Source organism: Pituophis catenifer, unplaced genomic scaffold, assembly GCF_029215685.1.
Source record: "Pituophis catenifer annectens isolate HBS135680 unplaced genomic scaffold, rPitCat1.0.hap2 SCAF_10, whole genome shotgun sequence".
Lineage (NCBI taxonomy): Eukaryota > Metazoa > Chordata > Lepidosauria > Squamata > Colubridae > Pituophis > Pituophis catenifer.
Genome location: NW_027256890.1, coordinates 13002879 through 13023839, shown reverse-complemented (window position 1 = coordinate 13023839; position 20961 = coordinate 13002879). Strand labels below are relative to the sequence as shown.

Here is a 20961-nt window from a genome sequence, read left to right as displayed (position 1 = left end):
TAATAATAAATAATAAAAGATAATCAAGAAACAGACCTTCCAACACAGAGAAAAGAACAAAGCTATTATTATAGAGGCCAAGCTGGATGTGGCAAGGAAAGAGCCAGAGGTGATCTGGGAATCACCTCTGATTCCCAGATCTGAAAGTCTTTCAAGGTACCAGAGGACTGGAAAAGATCTGATGTGCTTCCCATCCCATCTTTAAAAAAAGTTAAAAAGAAAAAACGGATCTACAGGCCAATCGTACCCCGGGAAGGCCAGGAAAACATAATCCAGAAAGCGGTCTGCAAAAGCAGAGATATGAGCAAAGTTATGTACTAAAATGGAGAGAGAGGCTCCAGCCTAAATTAAAACAGCTCACGAAATGACTTTGGATCGCTAGATTAGCCTTTCTCAGCCCAAATTCAGGAAGTCCACCCTCCTAGTTGGGGAATCCTGGGAAGTAAAACCCATAAAGGGATGCTGGCTGGGGAAAGGTCAAGCTGAAAAGCAGTTGAAAAGCCTGTACATCTTAAAGCGTTGCGGCTGAGGAATTCTGGGAGTTGTTGGGGAATTCTGGGAATTGAAGCCCACCCATTTTTCAAACATGCTGGCTGGGGAATTCTGGGAATTGAGGTCCATAGGTTTAAAGCTGCTGAAATTGAAAAGCAGTTGAAAAGCCTGTACATCTTAAAGCTTGACGGCTGGGGAATTCTGGGAGTTGTTGGGGAATTCTGGGAGTTGAAGTCCACCCATTTTCAAGCATGCAGGCTGGGGAATTCTGGGAATTGAGGTCCATAGGTTTAAAGCTGCTGAAATTGAAAAGCAGTTGAAAAGCCTGTACATCTTAAAGCATGGGGAATTCTGGGAGTTGTTGGGGAATTCAGGGAGTTGAAGTCCACCCATTTTCAAGCATGCCGGCTGGGGAATTCTGGGAGTTGAAGTCCACCCATTTTCAAGCATGCTGGCTGGGGAATTCTGGGAATTGAGGTCCACAGGCTTAAAGCTGCTGAAGTTGAAAAGCAGTTGAAAAGCCTGTACATCTTAAAGCATGGCGGCTGGGGAATTCTGGGAGGTGTTGGGGAATTCTGGGAATTGAAGCCCACCCATTTTCAAACATGCTGGCTGGGGAATTCTGGGAATTGAAGTCCACCCATTTTCAAACATGCTGGTTGGGGAATTCTGGGAGTTGTTGGGGGATTCTGGGAGTTGAAGTCCACCCATTTTCAAGCATGCTGGCTGGGGAATTCTGGGAATTGAGGTCCACAGGTTTAAAGCTGCTGAAGTTGAAAAGCAGTTGAAAAGACTGTACATCTTAAAGCATGGCGGCTGGGGAATTCTGGGAGTTGTTGGGGAATTCTGGGAATTGAAGTCCACAGGCTTAAAGCTGCTGAAGTTGTAAAGCAACAGAGTTTAGGATGCGTTCAGGGGAAAAGGGTTGGAATGGTGCAGGAGGAGGTTAGATTAGATTAACTGGAAGAGGGGAAAACTACAGCAAAGGGACACACACACACAATGTTAGAAGGATGCTTGTTAACTGTGGTGAAGCAGCAGTGAATTCAAAGAGAAATTGAACCTTGACAATATAAGACAGGCTATTTAACATTAAATCTATTATATAATTCTTGTGGTACTGCCAATAATTCTAACTTTCCCCCTAAGGAGGAGGATGACTTAATTTTCTTCCCTTATATATGAAATCCTCTATTATATAATAACAGGCCACAAATGCAAAAGCAGGATAGGATCTGAAAGAAGAAGAAGAAAAAAAATATTTTGTGTGCTTCATTTAAGCTAAAAAAAATTGAGTTCACTAAAAAAAAAAAAATGAGCGTGTTGCCTTTTCCCGCCCAAATTTTTATCTTCCTTCAGCTGAAAAGAGAGCTTCGTCTGAGGCTTAACTAAACAGAAGTGGGGATGGCAGAGTGAGAGGAAAAAAACGAAACAAAACAGAATTTTACCAGTTGGGCCACTTTTTACCTCCCAAATAAAATGAAAAGAGCTTTGATGCTCCAAAGAAAGGGAAAAGCAGGCAGTCCAGTCAGTACCCAACTCCCTACAAGAAGAAATATTATTTTAGCTATTTTAATCTTTCTGTTGGGAGGTTTATAGGCTGCTCCGACCCCAAGGGCGAATGAGGGATGCAATAAATAGCAAGAAATAAAAGAAAAAGGAATAAAAAGTTAAAAGAGCGACTGAGAAGAGAGCTGCCCAGGTGGGGCTTGAGGGAGGGATGAGGCACCTGAGGAGAAATGATGGCGGACCAAGATGGCCTCCTTCTTCCCGCCAAAATCCCCTCACAGCTTTTTGAAAAGTTACTCTTATTTTTCCCATCTTTGTAATAAATTGATATTCAAAGTAGCTCTCTACCATTTATTGTTAAAGAGAGCCTTTCGTTCTTCAGCTCCCTATTGCTTAAATTATTGCTATAAAGTATATTTTCTCTTCCACTGGTTATTCCATAAATTATTATGAAGAGCTTTTTCTCTTCCATTGCCTGCCCCTTAAATTATTACTAAAAATATTTTTTTTCAGCTTCACTTGCCTGTGGCATTGATTTAAAAACAAACCAGGGCATAAAATGCATTGATTTAAAACAACAACAACAATATGAAAATATGTCAAATTGTATTTTAAATTTATTCACAGATTTATTTTCACCCCTAATGTCTTTTTTTGTCTTTATCATCTTCTTTATTTTGCCTTTTATAAATGTTTTGAAACAAATGTTTAAATCTTTAAAACAATAAAAACAAACAACCCCCTCAAAACTGAGACATTTTTATCTTTATTTAATTAGTCATAATAAATTGATATTCTGTCTCAATTCAGTTCTCCACCATTGTCTGCCCCTTAAATTATTGTTAAAAAGAACTCTTTGTTTTTCTTTTACTTAAATTATTACTATAGAGTACATTTTCTCTTCACTTGGCTATTCCTTAAATTTCTAAAAAAACCCTTTTGTCTCTTCAGTTACCTGTACCTTAAAATTATTATTAAAAAGAACTTTTCTCTTCATTTGCTCATCAAATTGATTTTAATTTAACATTTAAATTAAATGTTAAAAAATTAAATTTTTAAATTTAATGTTTAAAAAGAAAACAGGAGGACATAAAATGCATTGGTTTAAAAAACAAAATGAAAAACATGTTAAATTTTATTTAAAATTTATTCACAGATGTATTTTTTCCCATGATGTCGATTTGTCTTTTATATGTAGCCATTTGTTTTATCCTTTACATGTTTTGAAACAAATGTTTAAGCTTTTCAAAAAAATAATTAAAACAAACAGCCGCCAAACTGAGACAATATATTTTAAAAGTTATGATATTGTAAAATTGTAAAATTTTGTTTATCAAAAGTTGTAGGCTAGACTGGAGAGACTGAGAGATTTGATAGCCACTTGTCAAAAATGATATAGGGACTCCTGCTTGAGTAGGGGGTTGAAATAGATGACCTCCAAGGTACCTTCCAAATCTGTTATTCTGTTACACTTTCTATCTATAATGTCTTTTTAAAAAACTTCCTTCAGTTACATTTTATCCAGCCATTTATTTTGTCCCTTAAATGTTTTAAAATAAATATTTAAAAGGTTAAAAAAAAAAAAGACTTAAAGGCAAAAAATGCATAAAAAACAGCAATGCATAAAATGCATAGTTTGAAAAGAGAAAAATTCAGAAATATTTCAGAGGCAGAATCTGAGGACAAAAGAAACTCATATTCAGGAGGGTGCTGTTGGCAATTTGTGCTCATCACAAATCAAAGGATAAGCACAAGCTGGATGCACATTGAATGTAAAAATTATATCAAACATAGAACTGTCTCATCTTCCTTTAGGTTGTGACCCAAAAGCCAGGTCTCTAAATTAATATGGCTACGGCCCAAATCACGCACATCGGCCAGAAGCATAAAACCTTGAAGGTATGAAACTCCAGATGAACAAAATGGTTAGGAAAGAAAATTGGGGATTCGCTTTTGAATTTGCTTTCTTAACAGACATGCAACTCATTTTTCTCTGACGCAGGAAACGGCCCTCTTTCTAAGCCGAATTGCTTCTGAGCAAGAATCCCTGGTTCTGGTGAAAAGGCTGCTTGCAGTTTCAATTTCCTGCATCAGTTACCTGCGAGGTCTCTTCCCGGAAAGCTCTTATGGAACCTGCTACTTAGAGGGTAACCATGTTTACTGCCTTAACTCCAAAACTGAGATTGCTTTGGAGCAAGAATGGGCCAGCCGTTTGCACACCTCCCTTTTGGCAGGCCCCAGCTGTCCAATGTAGTGGCCCAAACCTGTCTCACATAAAACAGCCAAAGCATTTTGAAGATCCAATGTGCTAAATTTATTTGCATCCAAAAAGTAAAACAAATACTGCTGAACCTGCAATCATTCATTTAGTGACTGCTTGAAGTTACAAGGGTACTGAAGAAAGTGACTTATAGAATAGAATAGAATTTTTTTTTAATTGGCCAAGTGTGATTGGACACACAAGGAATTTGTCTTGGTGCATATGCTCTCAGTGTACATAAAAGAAAAGATACGTTCATCAAGAATCATAAGGTACTTAATGATAGTCATAGGGTACAAATGATACAAGCAACAAATGACTATCTTTCACAACTGTTGCAATACAGTGATCAAAATTTGGACGCTTGGCAACATATTTATGACAGTTGCAGTATCCTGGGGTCATATCATCACCCTTTGTGACCTTCTGATAAGCAAAGTCCACTCAGGGAGGTTTTCGTACAAGCAGTTCACATCTAGGAGGGACATTTAAGAGGTTTGGGAGTGAATGCAGCTCACACATGTGTGAGTGGTACCTTTTACCACCACACTAATCATGGCATTTCATTTCATTTCGTCCCAGTTGAAGATCTAGTGCCTAATAACTGTTCATCTCACAATAATTTCATAATCGTATATTGTCATGAAAATGATCCATGTAAATTGACATATGTTCTTCAAAGTGTATTATAGTATAATACACTTTGTATAGTATAGTATACTATAGCTTAGTATAATAAAATAAAAAGACAAAAGAGTCAACTCTTACCCATAGCCCATCAAGTGAGTATCATACCTGTAATTAAATTGACATGCGCAGGGAAAATCACCTCACATTTTGACATTATAAGGCTGTCCTTAGAACTGTCATTGAAATGCACTAAAAAGTAATTGCACACTTCACAGTTTTACAATGTTCAGTTTTCACAGCACCTGAAAATGAAGCTGATAAAGCGTTGGTTAATTCTAATCATCATGATTATCATCTAGATTATTATGTACTTCTTTTTCCAGATATATATTTAAAAATCCTCCGAGAAGATAAAAGTTGCCAGGGATCACTTCAAGTAGTTAAATGGTAAGAGTCAGAAAATAATGCCAGAATACAGTACTGAGCACCTGTCGGTATACTTTAAATATACAACATTAACCAATGGTTGTACAAAGACAGAGATATTATCTTTACTGTTAAATCTGGTTTAAATTTTGCATTTCAATTCTTCATTTTATTAGTGATCAGCTGTTAATTGCACTTGTGAGTTTAGAAATTTCTTTTACCAACAAATTTTTGATGTTTTACTTATCTACATTTCTTCTTTGATAGGATCCAGGGATGTTTTGATGCACTGGAAAAGAATTATGTAAGCTGTAGTTAAACTCAAATTGAAAGTGTCTTTGATGCAATGTGATTTCACCCCAAATTTTCAGGAAAAAAGTCTTCTTGTTCTTTTGCTTGAATGACCATATACACAAAAGCAATTCCACACAAATGGTGTGCTGAAAACTTTCAAATGCTTAACTATAGAAATGTTAATAAATCTAATTAATTGGCATATTTTAAAGATTGCCTGATGCACTACAATACTTTGCTTGAGACATGAAAGGGCCTTATGTCTCTGTGTAAAATGTATATTTTCCCATTTTTGTGCTAGGTAGGTGTTAAATTGCATGCAAAGACCACAACTTGCTATAATTATAAAAGATTTTAAGAAAGAGACTGGACCAGAGTCATTCAGTAAATTATAAGCTGAGTATGCATTTGATCCCTGGTTTTCCCAGTCCTTATCTAATCAAGAGAAGATAAATTACTTAAACCTTCGTGCTTGGTGCCAAATATCTTCATGCCACTGGCTGAGTGTTTCAAGTGATCCTAACAGTGCAATGCCAAGTGCCACATCTAAAGTTCCAGTGCCTTGATCCTCAGTTTTATTATTGCTTTTTACAGACATAAAATATCATGAAGGAAATATTTGCATGCTTGGAAATAGTTTTATTCATGAATTTTTTTGAATTTTGAAAAAAGGTTGAGTGATGCAGTTTGGGTCCTTGGAAGAACAGTTGCAATATGCAAAAGAGTGATTTAAGTTTGGAATTTTCTTCTGGTATAGAAAGACAATTTATATTGTATTTAGACAGAGGGAAACACAACTGAAAAAAGAAAGGAAAGAAAAATCAATCCCAGCTTCTTTCTTTGTAATGAAGCCAAATGGCCACAGAGTGTCAGTGATGTTCTTGCAATTCATCCGAGTCCTGAAATTCTTCAAATTCTTGATGGGGAAATGACATCTATTGCAGAAGCAGGTCTGTCCCATTGTCAGGAGGCAGGAGAACTATTTCTTCTCCTCTTCCTTAACATGGAAGGAAGCATTAACACTTCTCCATTTATGGCAACCAACTAGCAAATAAAAAGCGGCACACTAAATAGACGGAATTTTTCTCTTCTGGTGACTGGTTGACAGGCAGTGATGGGCACATTGTAAATAAAATGCAGATTTTGAACAGTCTCCTTTTTTCTGTTTTGCAGCTACATATGGCAGTTTTGGCAGTAAGTACTATGTACACATTTTCTTCATTCTCAGTTTAGAAAGGGTAGCTTGAGGAATTATATCATGGCAAATACAGAAGGGTTTGTCTTTCACATCGAAAATATTGTCATCTGAACTCTTTTTTTTAAAAAAAAAAAATCATTCCATCACCATCATTGTGATGGATCATTTGTAGAGTTGTTGCATATTATTTATTTATTAGAGTGGTAGTTAACCAAGATGGCATACATAGCACTCTCGCCTCCATTTTTCTTCACTACCCTGATAGGTTAAGTGCAAAGTGTAATAATAAAGTCAAGAAGCAAAGTGAAAATATAGGGCTAAAACTAAGCGTAAAGAAGATCAGACTAAGGACAATAGGTAACCAACCAACCATAATAGTGGTGGATAGTTTCTGCCTTTTAGGAGCAACTATTAATAATAAAAGAGCAAGTAGTCACAAAATATGGTGCTTGGTAGGTTAGCAAGGCCATGGGCAAGGTATTCAGATGCCAAGATATGTCCGCACTTACAAAAATAAGAATGGTGCAGGCATTGGTTTTCTCTGTGGTACTTTATAGAAGTGAAAGTGAATTTGGAAAAAGCAAGACTGAAAGAATATTGACATTTTTGAATTCTGCTGTTGGAGAAGACACCTGAGAATACCATGGAACATCAAATAAAAAAATTTCCAAGGCACCCGAAGACCAGACAAGGAATAATGGATGGAAACTGATCAAGGAGTGATTCAATCTAGAAATAAGGAGAAATTTTCTGACAGTGAGAACAATCAACTCATGGAACAGAAGTTGCCTTCAGAAGTTGTGGGAGCTTCATCACTGGAGGCTTTTAAGAAGAGATTGGACTGCCATTTGTCAGAGATGGTGCATGGTTTTCTGCTTGGGCAGGGTGGGGGTTGGACTAGATGACCTACAGTACAAGGTCCCTTCCAACTCTATTAATCTGTTAAATCTGTTAAACCCAGAATTCTCATTCAAGGCACAAATGACCAAGGTCAAATGATAATAATTCAGACAGGTGATGTCGTAGCTTTCTGCAGAAGTCTATAATGTAGGGAAAGATGGAAGGAAAGATAGAAACAGAACATTCAGCAGCCAGAGGCAGATGGGTTTAGGTACAGTGGTGATGGTGCACTGTTGGAAGACCAGGCTGGGAACAGATCCTTCTGGAGAAAAATCTATCTAATGTTGCTGAGGGTTTGTAGGAGATGACCAGGCTGAGGCCGAGAAGTTTGTGCCCATGAGAGATCTGAGTCCAGCCCATCTTGAGTTCCTTGAGACTGTTATCTATCGCCAATTTGCTTTGACCATTAATACTTCAGATTCTTGTAGAGAGCTTGCAATAAATCCTTATATTCATCTGAAGTTCCCAATTTACGTGCTTGACAAGAGTCGACATGAAACAATCAATCAAATCATATAAATCAGAGCTGCTACTCAGCAGGTTCTGACAGGTTCTGAACCGGTAGTGGAAATTTTGAGTAGTTCAGAGAACTGGCAAATACCACCTTTGGCTGGCCCCAGAGTGGGGTGGGAATGGAGATTTTGCAGTATCCTTCCCCTGCCACACCCACCAAGCCACGCCCACCAAGCCACACCACGTCCACCAAGCCACGCCCACAGAACCAGTAGTAAAAAAAAATGAATTCCACCACTGATATAGATTATTATATTTATTATATTTCTGCTTGAATCTGACAATCTGGGATATTGTGCTAGATATTTTCATGACAAAGTAGTTTCACCAAGCATTAACACCTCCCACTAGGGGAAAAAGGCAACAATGAAGTACTAATGCCAGGAAAGATAACTTCTCTTCCAACTCTTCTGTTTGCTATTGGAAAGATAAAGCCTTCTTCCACTAGTGGAACAATTGAACGAGACCTCAAAGAAGCACAAAAACACCTCACCATCTTAGCTAAATAGATCGTGTTATCTCTGTTCTGCAAAAAAAACCCTCACTGAAATTAAATGTGGCCACACACTTCTGTTATTAGAGATTTTTAAAACAAATTTCTGGTGGGTTGGAAGGGTTGATGAATTGACCACAGTTATCTATGTAGGTGGTGAACAATTCTCTGGATCCGAGCTTGGCTTATGGAAAAAATTACTTAATTTCTCCAAATATAGACACACTCTTCTCATCATTTCATAATTTGCTCAGTTTATGTGACTAGTTACAGATGCAGGAAGAATGACAAAAAGAAACATTCCTGCAGTTATGATTATCAGCCTGTGATCAAACAAAGCTGTGGTTTGGCTTTGTTTTGTTACGATAATCCATTGAAGAGCCATATTAATTTTGTCTACTTTCTTGAAACAGATCTATACCGATCCCAAAGACCCTGAGGTAAGAGGTGCAAGCTGTACAGACAGAATTTTTTCATTTCATATTTAAGTCAGCCAGGATTCGTCTGATTAGTTGCCTTGATAATGATGCAACTCAAATATATAAATTCCCTTTAGTATCATTATTACATCTATCCTTTGCTTCATTCAACGTGGGCCACTTCACACTTTTTCCACCCTCCTTCGGACAATTTTTTGGCCCAAACCTCTGATTATCTTTGTGTATTAAAGTACTCAAATACTCAAGATACAGAAAATTACTAACGGGAGGAAACCTATCAAGGAGAGAATCAACCTAGAATTAAGGAGAAATTTCCTGACAGTGAGAACAATTAATCAGTGATACGGCTTGCCTCCGGGAATTGTGGGTGTTTCATTACTGGAGGTTTTTAAGCAGAGACTGGACAGCCATTTGTTTGAAATAGTATAGGGCAGTGATGGTGAACCTATGGCGTGAGCTCTTCTGGATTCTGGCGTGCATATGCGTGCCAGCCAGCTGGTCTTCACGCATGTGGGAGTGCTGGAAACCTGAAGCGTAGCTGCCTGGTGTGCATGCATGCACCGGGGAGCTGGTCTTCTGCTTTCCGACATGCGCACACGCGCACTCCAGTTTCGGCACCAAGTGTAGGGTCTTCTGAATGAGCAGGAGTTGGATTAGAAGACCTCCAAGGTCCCTTCCAACTCTGTTATTCTGATAATTAATAAACTATCTTTAAGAGAAAGTTTGATATTAAATTTATGCTGTAGCAATGATATTAGATTATTTCTTATTCAATGCCTTTGCCTATCTCTAGGCCTGTTCTTGTCTCTGTTCTTACGAAGTTTTTTTTTTCCTTTCATGTTGCTATATTTTTTTAATTGACTGAAAGAATTTGTAAACTTTTCTGAATAATAATAGGATCACTGATCGAATATAAATCTGTATTTGAATATTAAATACTTCAGTTTTCTCTTTAAAAAAAGGAAAACGAGCTCAAATTCTGTTTCCTGTTCAATCCTTAGCACTTGACAGAATTCTATCAGTTCAAATTCAAATACACAAAGAATGGGCCTCAGATGGACTTTGCTAGGTAAATTTCTTGTTCTTTAATTTCTGGAAACAGCAGGCACTTTATATTAAATATCTCATGAGTGGAAATTGTCATCAGGAATGCAAATTCTGACTTCTTTAATTTTTAATATTTTCATTGTGTAAGTGTGGTCTCTAATGTAGGTTTATTAACAAATCCCTTATTTTTTCAGAACTATGGAAACTGATTACTGTAGCAAATTGCTGCTTATGGAGCAAACATTTATAAACACAATCACGTCTCATTCGTTGTGCATCTAAACAGCTTGAAATCATAATAGCTCAAGACCATGTTGGAAAGTGGCAGGTGGATTTTTAAAAAATCTCAGCATAGACCTAAAAGGAACTTTTTTCCACCTGGTGGTATAATTCATGTGGAAATATACTCTAATTTTGAAGCATGTTTTGGTATAATGTGGTAATTTTGGAAGTTGCGGGAGGACAAAAAAATAATTTGCCCCTTCAGCTGCTTTTTCGGACAGCTCATCCTTCATTATGCACCAGTCTCATAGTCTCTGCTCACTGTGTGAACTGGAGCTGCTTGTGAAAAACAGAGAGATATGTTGTACCTACCATCCAGCCTTTTTTTTTTTTTCCATTTAAGCTGGGTCCATTCTGTCTAATGGGAATTAATGCACCATTTCTTATTTTTTTAGAGGGGACACCCAGAGACATAAGTTCAGTACTCCGACAAAAGAGTATTCATCATCTTTTTGTATATTTGGAGATATGCCCTGGTGCATCATAGTGTCAATTCACTGTTAATGACCCAGTTTGCAATTCTAGACAATTGCCAACCACCAGTATGCCTTAGTTGCCCTATTTATCTTACTGAAATTATAAAAAGGACTCTACAGCTTTGTCCTGTCCTTCCAGTAAAATGAGTCAGTGGGTACGCTATATTTGTCCTAATGCAGTGTTTAGTTTTTACTCTTTTGGCTTACACTGCAACTGAGAAATGGTACCCCAATCCTAACAAATGTCTTACTTGTGGAATATAGACATCTGACTTAATTAATGTATCATCATCATCCTATTTGTGGCAAATCCATCTGGATACTCTAGCTGTCTCTAACAAGTCTTTTTCAGTAGGGACTCCATCTGGCATTGGATCAATGTGGCATTGGTTTAGGTATTTAACACTGGACTCACAGTGACTTTACTTAGTGCCCAAAATACTTTTGGATGGCACATATGGCTTAGATTTAGTCCTTGTGCCTCTTGTCCCATTTTTAGGATGGTTTAATCATTTAGTACCCTGTGAAGTCATTTGTTTTGTTCTGTTAATGTCTCTAAATTATTCCTTTTGTGAGCAGCTTATTCTGGTGAATACTGTAAAGTTGCAAGTCAGGCAATATCATAGTATGATTCTATTTAATTTCACAATTAATTACAATCACAGTTCTTTAACTGCGCTTATAGGAAAATGAAGGGAATGGGAACCCAATCGTACACTTTTCAAATTATTTCCCCCATTCTGTGAAGTAGAGCCTTGGTGGCGCAGCAGACTAAAGTGCTGTTAAGTAGCACCAGCTGCCTGCAATTACTGCAAGTTCAAATCTCACTAGGCTCAAGGTTGACTCAGTCTTCCATCCTTTCGAGGTAGGTAAAATGAGGACCCAGTTTGTGGGGGCTATAAGCTGACTTTGTATAAAAAAAGAACACCGCTTGGGGGGGGGGGGGCGAAAGCCCTACTAAGCAGGTATATACAAAAGTATGGAGGCTATTGCTTAACGCATTGTAAGCCGCCCTGAGTCTCCGGAGAAGGGCGGCATATAAATCGAACCAATAAATAAATAAATAAATAAATAAGTACATTGCCATCTGAGGTTTGGAAGGCTTGCAAAAAGTCCTCTTTTCACTTTTCTTCTTTATACTGTAACTGCTATTCTAATAGCAAATCCTTCATAAAAGTTATGGCATTAGATTCTTGATTAAATTATCTTTCCATTGATATATAATTTTATTGTACTACTCCCCCCAAAAAAGCCACATCAGTCAAGATCATTTTTAACATATCTTTTGTTTTCCTGGTAGTTCTCAAGTCAGCTTTCACAATGGAACAAATAGCAAAGAAATTAAAAAAGCCAGTATTCTACTGATCCGCAAATTGTATATATTGATGCAGCATCTTGGACCCCTACCTAATGATATTACTTTGACCATGAAACTGTTCTATTACAAAGATGGTAAGTGGCAAGATTTCCTATCCGTTCTGGCTTCCACTTAGGACAAAACCCAACCCAGAGATGTTAGAAGTTGCCGTTGAAATGGCAATGGAGTTGCCAATGCAAGACTTGGGGCTTGCAACCCAACTAGAACTAAATGTGGAATCAATAATAAAACAGAGACCAGATCCTTGTTCTCTCTCTCTCTCTCTCTCTCTCTCTCTCTCTCTCTCTCTCTCTCTCTCTCTCTCTCTCTCTCTCTCTCTCTCTCTCTCTCTCTCCTCCCTCCCTCCCTCCCTCCCTCCTTCTCTCTCTCTCTCTCTCTCAAAAATCCTAGCTCAGAACTTGTGAATCTTGAAATGGGAAATAGTGCCTTCACCGTTGATTCTGCTAAAAACCAGCTCTATCATTTCTTCTCCCAGTTCTTTGCATTCAAGTTGCTCTCTCTAGGAACAAGAATTTATATTTTTCTCCTTCCCCTTCCTCCTCTTTTCGTTCCCTGTTGTGTTTTCTAGACAAGATAATCTCTGTCCGTAACGTTGTTATTTTTATTAATCTAAAAAAAAAATCATTATGAGAAACTTCTTGGCTGACTCATAAAGTAAACATGTTTTAAATAAATTATTGGGGCAAATATGTGCATAATGATCATGGAATGTATTTAGATGCTTTGCCCCACGATAGATAGATGGATACATAGACAGACAGACAGACAGACAGACAGACAGACAGACAGACGGACGGACGGACGGACGGGTGGATGGATGGATGGATGGATAGATAGATGATAGATAGATAGATAGATAGATAGATAGATAGATAGATTGAGATAGATAGATAGATAGATAGATAGATAGATAGAGAGAGAGAGAGAGAGATAGATAGATAGATAGATAGATAGATAGATAGATAGATAGATAGATTCTTGTCCTAGAGTCAGTACCTGTTGCTCCAGTTTTCACACCTGCTTCCTTTGCAGTCACACCCATTGATTACCAACCTCATGGCTTCAAGGAAGGCGACAGCTCAGATGGTCTTCTTTTTGATGGTGACCCTGTGAACCTCAAAGTAGGATCTGTTTCCACTGGATTCCATGTATTGAAAGTGAGGGTAACAACAGACAGCAAAAGGATGGGGATGCTGGAGAACAGTCTGGTGGAAGAGAATGGTCCCACTGAAATCTCCCACCAAGGTTTAGACTGTGATGATGACGATGATGATGAAGAAGAGGACAGCACTAAAGCACCAGAACAGGTTACATTTCCACAAACCAGTTTGTACAAAAATGAGGGTGACCTTATAGTGGGAGTTTTGCTTTCCTAACATCAGTCGTAAAATGGGTTATGAGGTAGTTGTGCATAGCCTTATTACTTAAAGGCAGGGCACCTGTTTTAAGTACTCCTGTTAAATATACTGTTATGGTTTTTTTTAAAGGCAAATCTGAATTACTTTATTCCTAGGAGGTTTATAAGCATGCCTAATTATTCAGTAGATTTGCTTTAAAAAAAACCTTCCTGCGTATGACATGATTCTTTGAATATATATTGACAGCACAAGTTTAAATTGTCTTTACATTAGATCTGGATCTAGGATGATGGAACACACCAGGTAGATTCATTGAAGGTGGATCAACTCCATCTCCCATGAAGACCTGAAGGAAAGTTTAAAGGCTAAAGCTATACACATAAGAGAAAAGGCCCACAGATTAAAACTTACTGGGGAGAGCCAGTATGGTGTACGAATATTATTGGAAAGATCGAGATTTAAATGTATTAATCAATCTAGTTGAACATCCACAAACAAACAACAGTAGCTCAGAGAACACCAAGAATTCCACAGTTCAGCCCTGAGCTACAGATATTCTCTTCTATTGTTACCTCACGGCTTTTTCTTGGTGAGAAAACCTGGGAAGAGGTGATGCTATTTGCATCTTATTCAGCTCCTGTAAGGCAGCTTATCAATTTAGTAAATAAATAATTTGTTAGCTATGGGGGAAAAGTTAATATTTGACTTCTTGTGAAGTGAAAAAGAGCTTCTGGTAACTTCCGTAAAAAAAGCATATTGTCCCCTAGGAAAAGGATGAAATTTGTCCATTACTATTCCTCCTCCCTTAGAGCAGGATATGACTCTTATTTTTATACTCTACCTGTAGGCCATAACAGCAATCTCTTTCCAAAATGAACAAAGCCCGTCCGCCAACTTAATTTTTATTATTTATTTATTAATTTTATTTATTTAATAAATAAATAAATAAATTTAATAAATTAATACACTTAATCAGAAGGCACAGGTCAAAATGTACCTGTTTTTGCACAGGGAAAAAATGTGTCCCAATTTAGTTATTTTTACCCAGAAAAAAAGCCCCACTGGAGTTGTCCTTACAGTAGTTATTTCAGTCACATATCTGCACACCCAGGCACACAAACTTCCCCCAGATAGATTTAACAGCATTAGGTTTGTGCTGACACAAATCAGTCACATTAACAGAGACCGAATCTCATTTGTGCGACGTTGCCAATGAGCAAGGAAGGTGGTTTTTTTTTTTTTTTTTTTTTTTTTGTATATGATTTTCTGTAAATGAATGAAGGTGGAGTCCTCTCTGAAAGGGAAACTTCTCCTGCAGGGAACTGTTAGTTAAAGTGTATTTTAAATTTCTAAGGGAAAATACACACCATTCTCATTTCTCATACAGTGGCCAAGGTGATCTGAGAAAGTGATGATGATTAAACCATTAGAAAACTGATAGAGAAACCTACCTGTTTTCTCTCCTGTGGTTATTCTAACAGTTTTTAAATTCCCTCATTACTTTCACTTTTATAGCAAGACTTTCAATTCTGGTACATTTAACCTATGGGTTAACCAAATTCACATATCACAATGTGTCATGCTGTGAATTGAGCAAATACCTTTTATTGTCAGTTAAGCAAATAAGGCGGTTACGTCTTCCTTTAACTGAAATTAAAGAAATGGAACATTACATGGTGAATTGTTTTGCAGAGGAAGTTTATGGCTGCTTACGTGGATAAAAATAGGATGTTTGAAGAAAATGCAGTGTCACAGCACATGCCCCCTTTGAATCCAGATATAACAGGTATATCTATCTAAAACTTACATTACGTGTACATCCCAGAGGCATTTTCTGTCATTAACTGGACATCGGATTTATATGACATAGTTTACTTGGTTTTGAGGTACAGATCAGCCTTCACTTATGACCACAATTCAGCCCAAAATTTCCATTGCTAAGCAAGACAGAAAGTTTTGCCCCATTTTACAACTTTTTTTTGCCACAGTCGTTAAGTGAATCACTGCAACTAAGTTGTTAAGTGAATCTGGCTTCCCCCTTTGACTTTGCTTGTTACAAGGTCACAAAAGGTGATCACTTGAACTCGGGACAAGGAAACCATCCCAAATATGAGTCAGTTGCCAAGCGTCTGAATTTTGATTGGGTGACTAGGAGAATGCTGCAACGATTGTAAGTGTGACAAATGGTCATAAGTCACAGTCAGCATTGCCCAGGTATCTTAGGAGCCTAATGTTCCTCCTCCTAAGAGTGGTATCATCCATTAGATACATATTTGCATGCAGCAAATGTGTCATCCCTTGCTCCCTTCTGCAAAATCTCACACATGAATAGGAGCATTCATCGAATATATTTTATAATGGTTTCATGGACTCTATTTACAGTAACCCCATACCCTTCATTATAAAGGACAAGGATGAATGCTCCTAGTCCTTTATTTCAGAAAGCTGTCTTTCTAGTTTATTTATTCTTCCAAAACTCACTTTTATCTTTTATTTTGGACACGCAACTTTTACCATATCAACGGTATCACTTCATGCACAGTGTTTTACGTTCATGTGAAAAATACGGGGATTGAATTGCCTTTTTAAAATAAATTTACGTACACTATTTGATTTTAGACATTTTAATAGAATATGTGTTTCTGTAAGGTTGTTCTTTGTTCTACTCTTGAATTTTCTTTTTTAAAGCAAAGTTAGAAACATAAACAGTTTTTTTTCCTAATCCTTAGTCTTTCAAGTTTGCCCCCTTTCCTGGTTTAGCTTTTATTCCCCCCCTCCAAATAAATAATCACTCTAAGTATAATCTATCAAAGTATCTCTCCCCCCTCCCCTTTTCTCTCCCTCTCTGCCTTTCTCCCCCTCTCTCTTTTGTCAGTCAACCGGTCAGTAAGCCAGCCAGTCATTACATTTCTACAATCATAGGGCAGGAAGGGACCCTAAAGGTTTTATAGTCCAACTCCCTTCCCTTAGTCCCTTAGATTATCAACTACTTCTACATTGCTATTGCATGCTGGCTTTGGTGGACATAAGCAAAGATTTTTCAAATCTGTTTTCTTTCATGAAAGGCCATAAATAATGTATCATGTAAGTTTTATTCAAGGTCACCCAAATCACTTCAACGTCTGGAGTACAATATTTATTTGTAAATAATTCAGTCCCCTAATATGATTTAGATGTTCTTTTTCCTTGTCATATTGACATGTATGAATCTAATAATCTTGGATGCCTGTGTGTAGGAACTATTCTGACTTTTGATTATACGTAAATGGATGTTTTTGGCTCAAGACTGAGATGATAATATTTTTTCAATTAACAAATAATGCCTACTTTCACACAGACAAATTTCTGTTTAGATAGATAATTGCCATTTTCCCAAGATTTCTTTAGTTTTATATGCAAAATATTTTTGATCTGTGCCTGCAAATTATATAAACTGTTTATTTTAGAAACAATCAGAAAGGATGGAGCTGAAGAGACAGAGAAAGAATGCGGTACTAAGACGTCTCACAAAGTGAGCATTGCTGTTTTGACTTATTTTTTGTCGTCTGGTGCTAGCCAGAACTTTGTGTTGGACAAGAATCTAAGGGAAACCTGTGTCTGTACTCTAAACATTTAAAATGCAGACAGAATCTTAGTCTTTGTCTATTTCTGACCTCAGAAATCATGGCCTCAGTTTGCCTGGTAGAGTTGAAATGATGATCTGGTATTTTGTTTGAAGTAACGGCTGAGTAGGTTTCTGGGCTGATTGTTCCCTTAAGCCCCATTTCTTGCTTAAAAATAGACACTTTTCTTGAGTCAGCAATCCCAGATTTGCTGAGTCATTCACTGAACAGCAGTCCTCATTAAAATACCATGACACTGTGCCTTCTCCAGAAATGCCAGCTAATGGCTTATATTACAATTTGGTGTCCATTTGCAAGAGAACATTCCATCAACAAAGAATTGATATGAGCCCATTGTCTCTTCTACCTTTTGGTGCCCAAGCTGTACCTTTATAGCACCAACAATTTTTCAGTTTGCTGATAGATTTTTATTTTATTTTTTTCATGGGGAAACTGTTGTTCCCTATTTTGCAGGACTGGTTGGCTTGAATGATCATGTGGCTCATTTCATGGAAAAATGGAAATCAAGCCACTAGGCAAAACCAGTTTATTTGTCTGGAAAAGCTATTACTTTATGAATGATTCATTAATTCTGTTCTACTTAGCAGAGGGACTTTCCCTACCTATTATCTCACTAGGAAATAGGTAAGCAAAATTATTGGGCAGCAGGTCGCTCATTGGAATTCATGCGATGGCAGTTCAAAAAAACCACAACTTGACACATCGTGGGTGAGATATTTGGATTTAGATTGTGCCAAATACCACTAAATGTAGGCAAAGGAAGCTAAAGAATGTATGGGGGTGTGATTCAGTCTCTTTCTTTGCAGTTTACTGAACAACCAAATTAAGATGACTTGGCTTCCTGAACTGTACTTCCTTTTCTGTATTTGCACAATGTACTAAATCATAAACTATTGGATATGTATAGTTTAATTAAAAGAAGGACTAGGTGTGAGAGGATAGCAGTCTTCCAATATCTAAGAGGCTGCCACAAGCATCTAAAGGCAGAACAAGAAATAATGGATGGAAACTAATCAAGGAGAGAACCAACCTAGAATAAAAGGAGAAATTTCTTAGAACGTTTAATTGTGTGAAATTACCGGTATATAGGGTTTCCTGCTTGAGAGAGGATTGGACTAAGAGACCTCCAAGGTCCCTTCCAGTTCTGTTAACCACTGTTGTGGAATTTACCATATTAGTTTTTAATATTTTAATTTCCCTTTCTCCCAGGTCCAAGAAAAATGTTCTTCTAAAGACACAATGGAAACCAGAATGGTAACCACATCCTTAGTTCCTACTTCTCTTTTTCTCCTATTCTGTTAAATTCGCCTAGTCCCGAAATCATTAACGTATTAGACATTGCTGTTGATAAGTACCTAGAAATATGGAGCAAGGACAGGAAATGATGCTATCAGGATATGATCTATTGATATATCAGGATGCCAGTTCATTTGACTAGTTATTATGAAATACAGAACTAAAAAACAGGATTTCTAGTTTTGACACCAAATTGCACATAAACTCTAATTGATCTTGCAAATTTAATTTTGTCTGCAGCTTAATGGCTCTCCTCAATCCATTTTTATTATCCTTTGATTAATTTCAAATTGATTATCATGGGGCTCTATAGTATAAACCTAAATATGCTAACACATATCATATGCGAGTTTTTTTAAAATGCAAGCTTGCAACACTTGAAAAAATAAGCCTGTATAGATTTTATTTCTTTGTTGGTTGATTTAATTTCTGTGCCACCCATCTCCCCTACAAGATGACTCTGGGAAGCATAAAGAGATCAGATTTGAGCTTTGAGATGAGAAAAGTGACATTAAATAGTAGGATAATGTAGAAATTAGAGGAGACAAGATTGCAACTCCTCGTAAGTACCTTAATAGCTTTTAAAAATTGTCCTTTGCCTGCACATAGAACATTTAAGAGGCCTGGCCTCTTAAATCTGGTAACTGTCCAAATGCCTTTTTATTTTTAAAACATGACAATTACATTTCCCTCATTTTATAAAGATGCCACACCCATTGCAAAGAAACTGAATTGTCTAGGATCCCAAACAACATTGGGAAATGTTGAGCCTGCCCTAAAAGTTAGTTTTCCAGTTCTTTCCTATCCACCCTTCGGCTTGGTAGAAGAATGGCAGGGAAAATATTGTAGCAGACAGGGTGGGGACCCTTTTCCATCCTTCCCTAGGAAACTCTACCATCTCCCCATCCCTAATATTGGTCTTGGCAGTTCCCAAAGGCCAGAGGGCGGATCGCGGATCTCCTCTCTTGTCTCCATTCAAGGGAAGTGCACAAGGAACATCTGTCTGTGAGAAGGCAGAGAGCAGGTCTCCAGAAGATGGAAATGCCTTTCTGGCCACGTCACTTTTCAATGGACATGCTTATATGGAAATAATTCCACAGAATTTTTCATTTCCCCTTTGTGTTTTTCCTTACTGTATTTGGTTAAAAAAAAAAAAGTGAGTCTTTAAACGCATTTGAGTTTTCTAAAGCTCTTGTGTTTAATCTAATGTAATCTAATTAAGATGTATTGGTTAATTAACCCAGAGAGGCATATCAGTAACCTCTCTACTGGTTGAGAAATATTTTCACCCTACCGGTTTAAAATGATGAAGAAAGTTAGGCTAAAGATTCAGCCTAGGCCTGATTTGAACGCTAGCAGAATTAAATACTAAAATGAACCTCCCAAGACACTTTTCCTCTAACAACAGACATGTATGCAATTGTGGATGACTAAAATACTGAGACTTTGAAGGTGTAATGCTTTCCCTGTGAAGAATTACATGAGCCATTACTGGACCAGCCAAGTGAATCCATTTGATCATTAATGGACCATTACTGGCCCAACAATAAATCCTATCATCTTAGAGATCTTCAGGAAGATATGATTCACATGGCTAACTGGGGAGGCTTGTAAAGTGCATTTAAGACTTTTTCTAATGTGAGAACAAAGATCCTCTGGATAGTTAGTTTGGAGAACTGTGGAAAATTTCCTCTTCTCTCTTTGGGAATACCAGGTTTTCCTTTATACTTAAGGTAGAAGTGATTTTTTAAAAATCTAGTTGAGATTTCTATTCCACGAAGATGGTTTATTCTTTAGAATAGAATAGAAGAATAGAATAGAATAGAATAGAATAGAATAGAATAGAATAGAATAGAATAGAATAGAATAGAATAGAATAGAATAGAATTTTTTATTGGCCAAGTGTGATTGGGCACACAAGGAATTTGTCTTGGTGCATATGCTCTCAATGTACAAAAAAAAAAGATACGTTCATCAAGAATCATAATCAATGCTTAATGATAGTCATAGGGTACAAGTAAGCAATCAGGAAACAATATCAATATAAATCGTAAGAACACAAGCAACAAAGTTACAGTCATACAGTCATAGAAGGAGATGGGTAGTAGGAACGATGAGAAGATTAATAGTAGTGCAGACTTAGTAAATAGTTTAACAGTGTTGAGGGAATTATTTGTTTAGCAGAGAGATGGCGTTCGGGAAAAAACTGTTCTTGTGTCTAGTTTTTCTGGTGTGTAGTGTTCTATAGCGTTGAGGGTAGGAGTTGAAACAGTTTATGTCCAGGATGTGAGAGGTCTGTAAATATTTTTGCAGCCCTCTTTTTCACTTATGCAGTATGCAGGTCCT

At 37.3% G+C, this 20961-nt stretch overlaps 1 protein-coding gene across 1 annotated transcript; it reads left to right on the top strand.

The window, feature by feature from the left end:
- Positions 1–3849: 3849 nt before the first annotated feature.
- Positions 3850–19707, top strand: HORMAD2 (HORMA domain containing 2). Its single transcript, XM_070951647.1, has 13 exons — positions 3850–3900; positions 4004–4148; positions 5275–5338; positions 5585–5621; positions 6785–6805; positions 9129–9155; positions 10157–10224; positions 12261–12412; positions 13371–13645; positions 15389–15482; positions 17143–17207; positions 18529–18573; positions 19543–19707. Exons 1-13 carry the CDS (start codon positions 3850–3852, stop codon positions 19705–19707), a joined length of 1209 nt encoding a protein of 402 aa, XP_070807748.1.
- The last annotated feature ends 1254 nt before the right edge of the window (positions 19708–20961 follow it).

Bases quoted from the DNA above. Each gene is read 5' to 3' on its own strand.
- HORMAD2 (XM_070951647.1), top strand. From the start codon at position 3,850: ATGGCTACGGCCCAAATCACGCACATCGGCCAGAAGCATAAAACCTTG. The intron at 12,413-13,370 runs GTAAGTGGCAAG...CTTCCTTTGCAG, and splicing joins ACTGTTCTATTACAAAGATG to TCACACCCATTGATTACCAA. The intron at 13,646-15,388 runs GTTACATTTCCA...ATTGTTTTGCAG, and splicing joins GCACTAAAGCACCAGAACAG to AGGAAGTTTATGGCTGCTTA.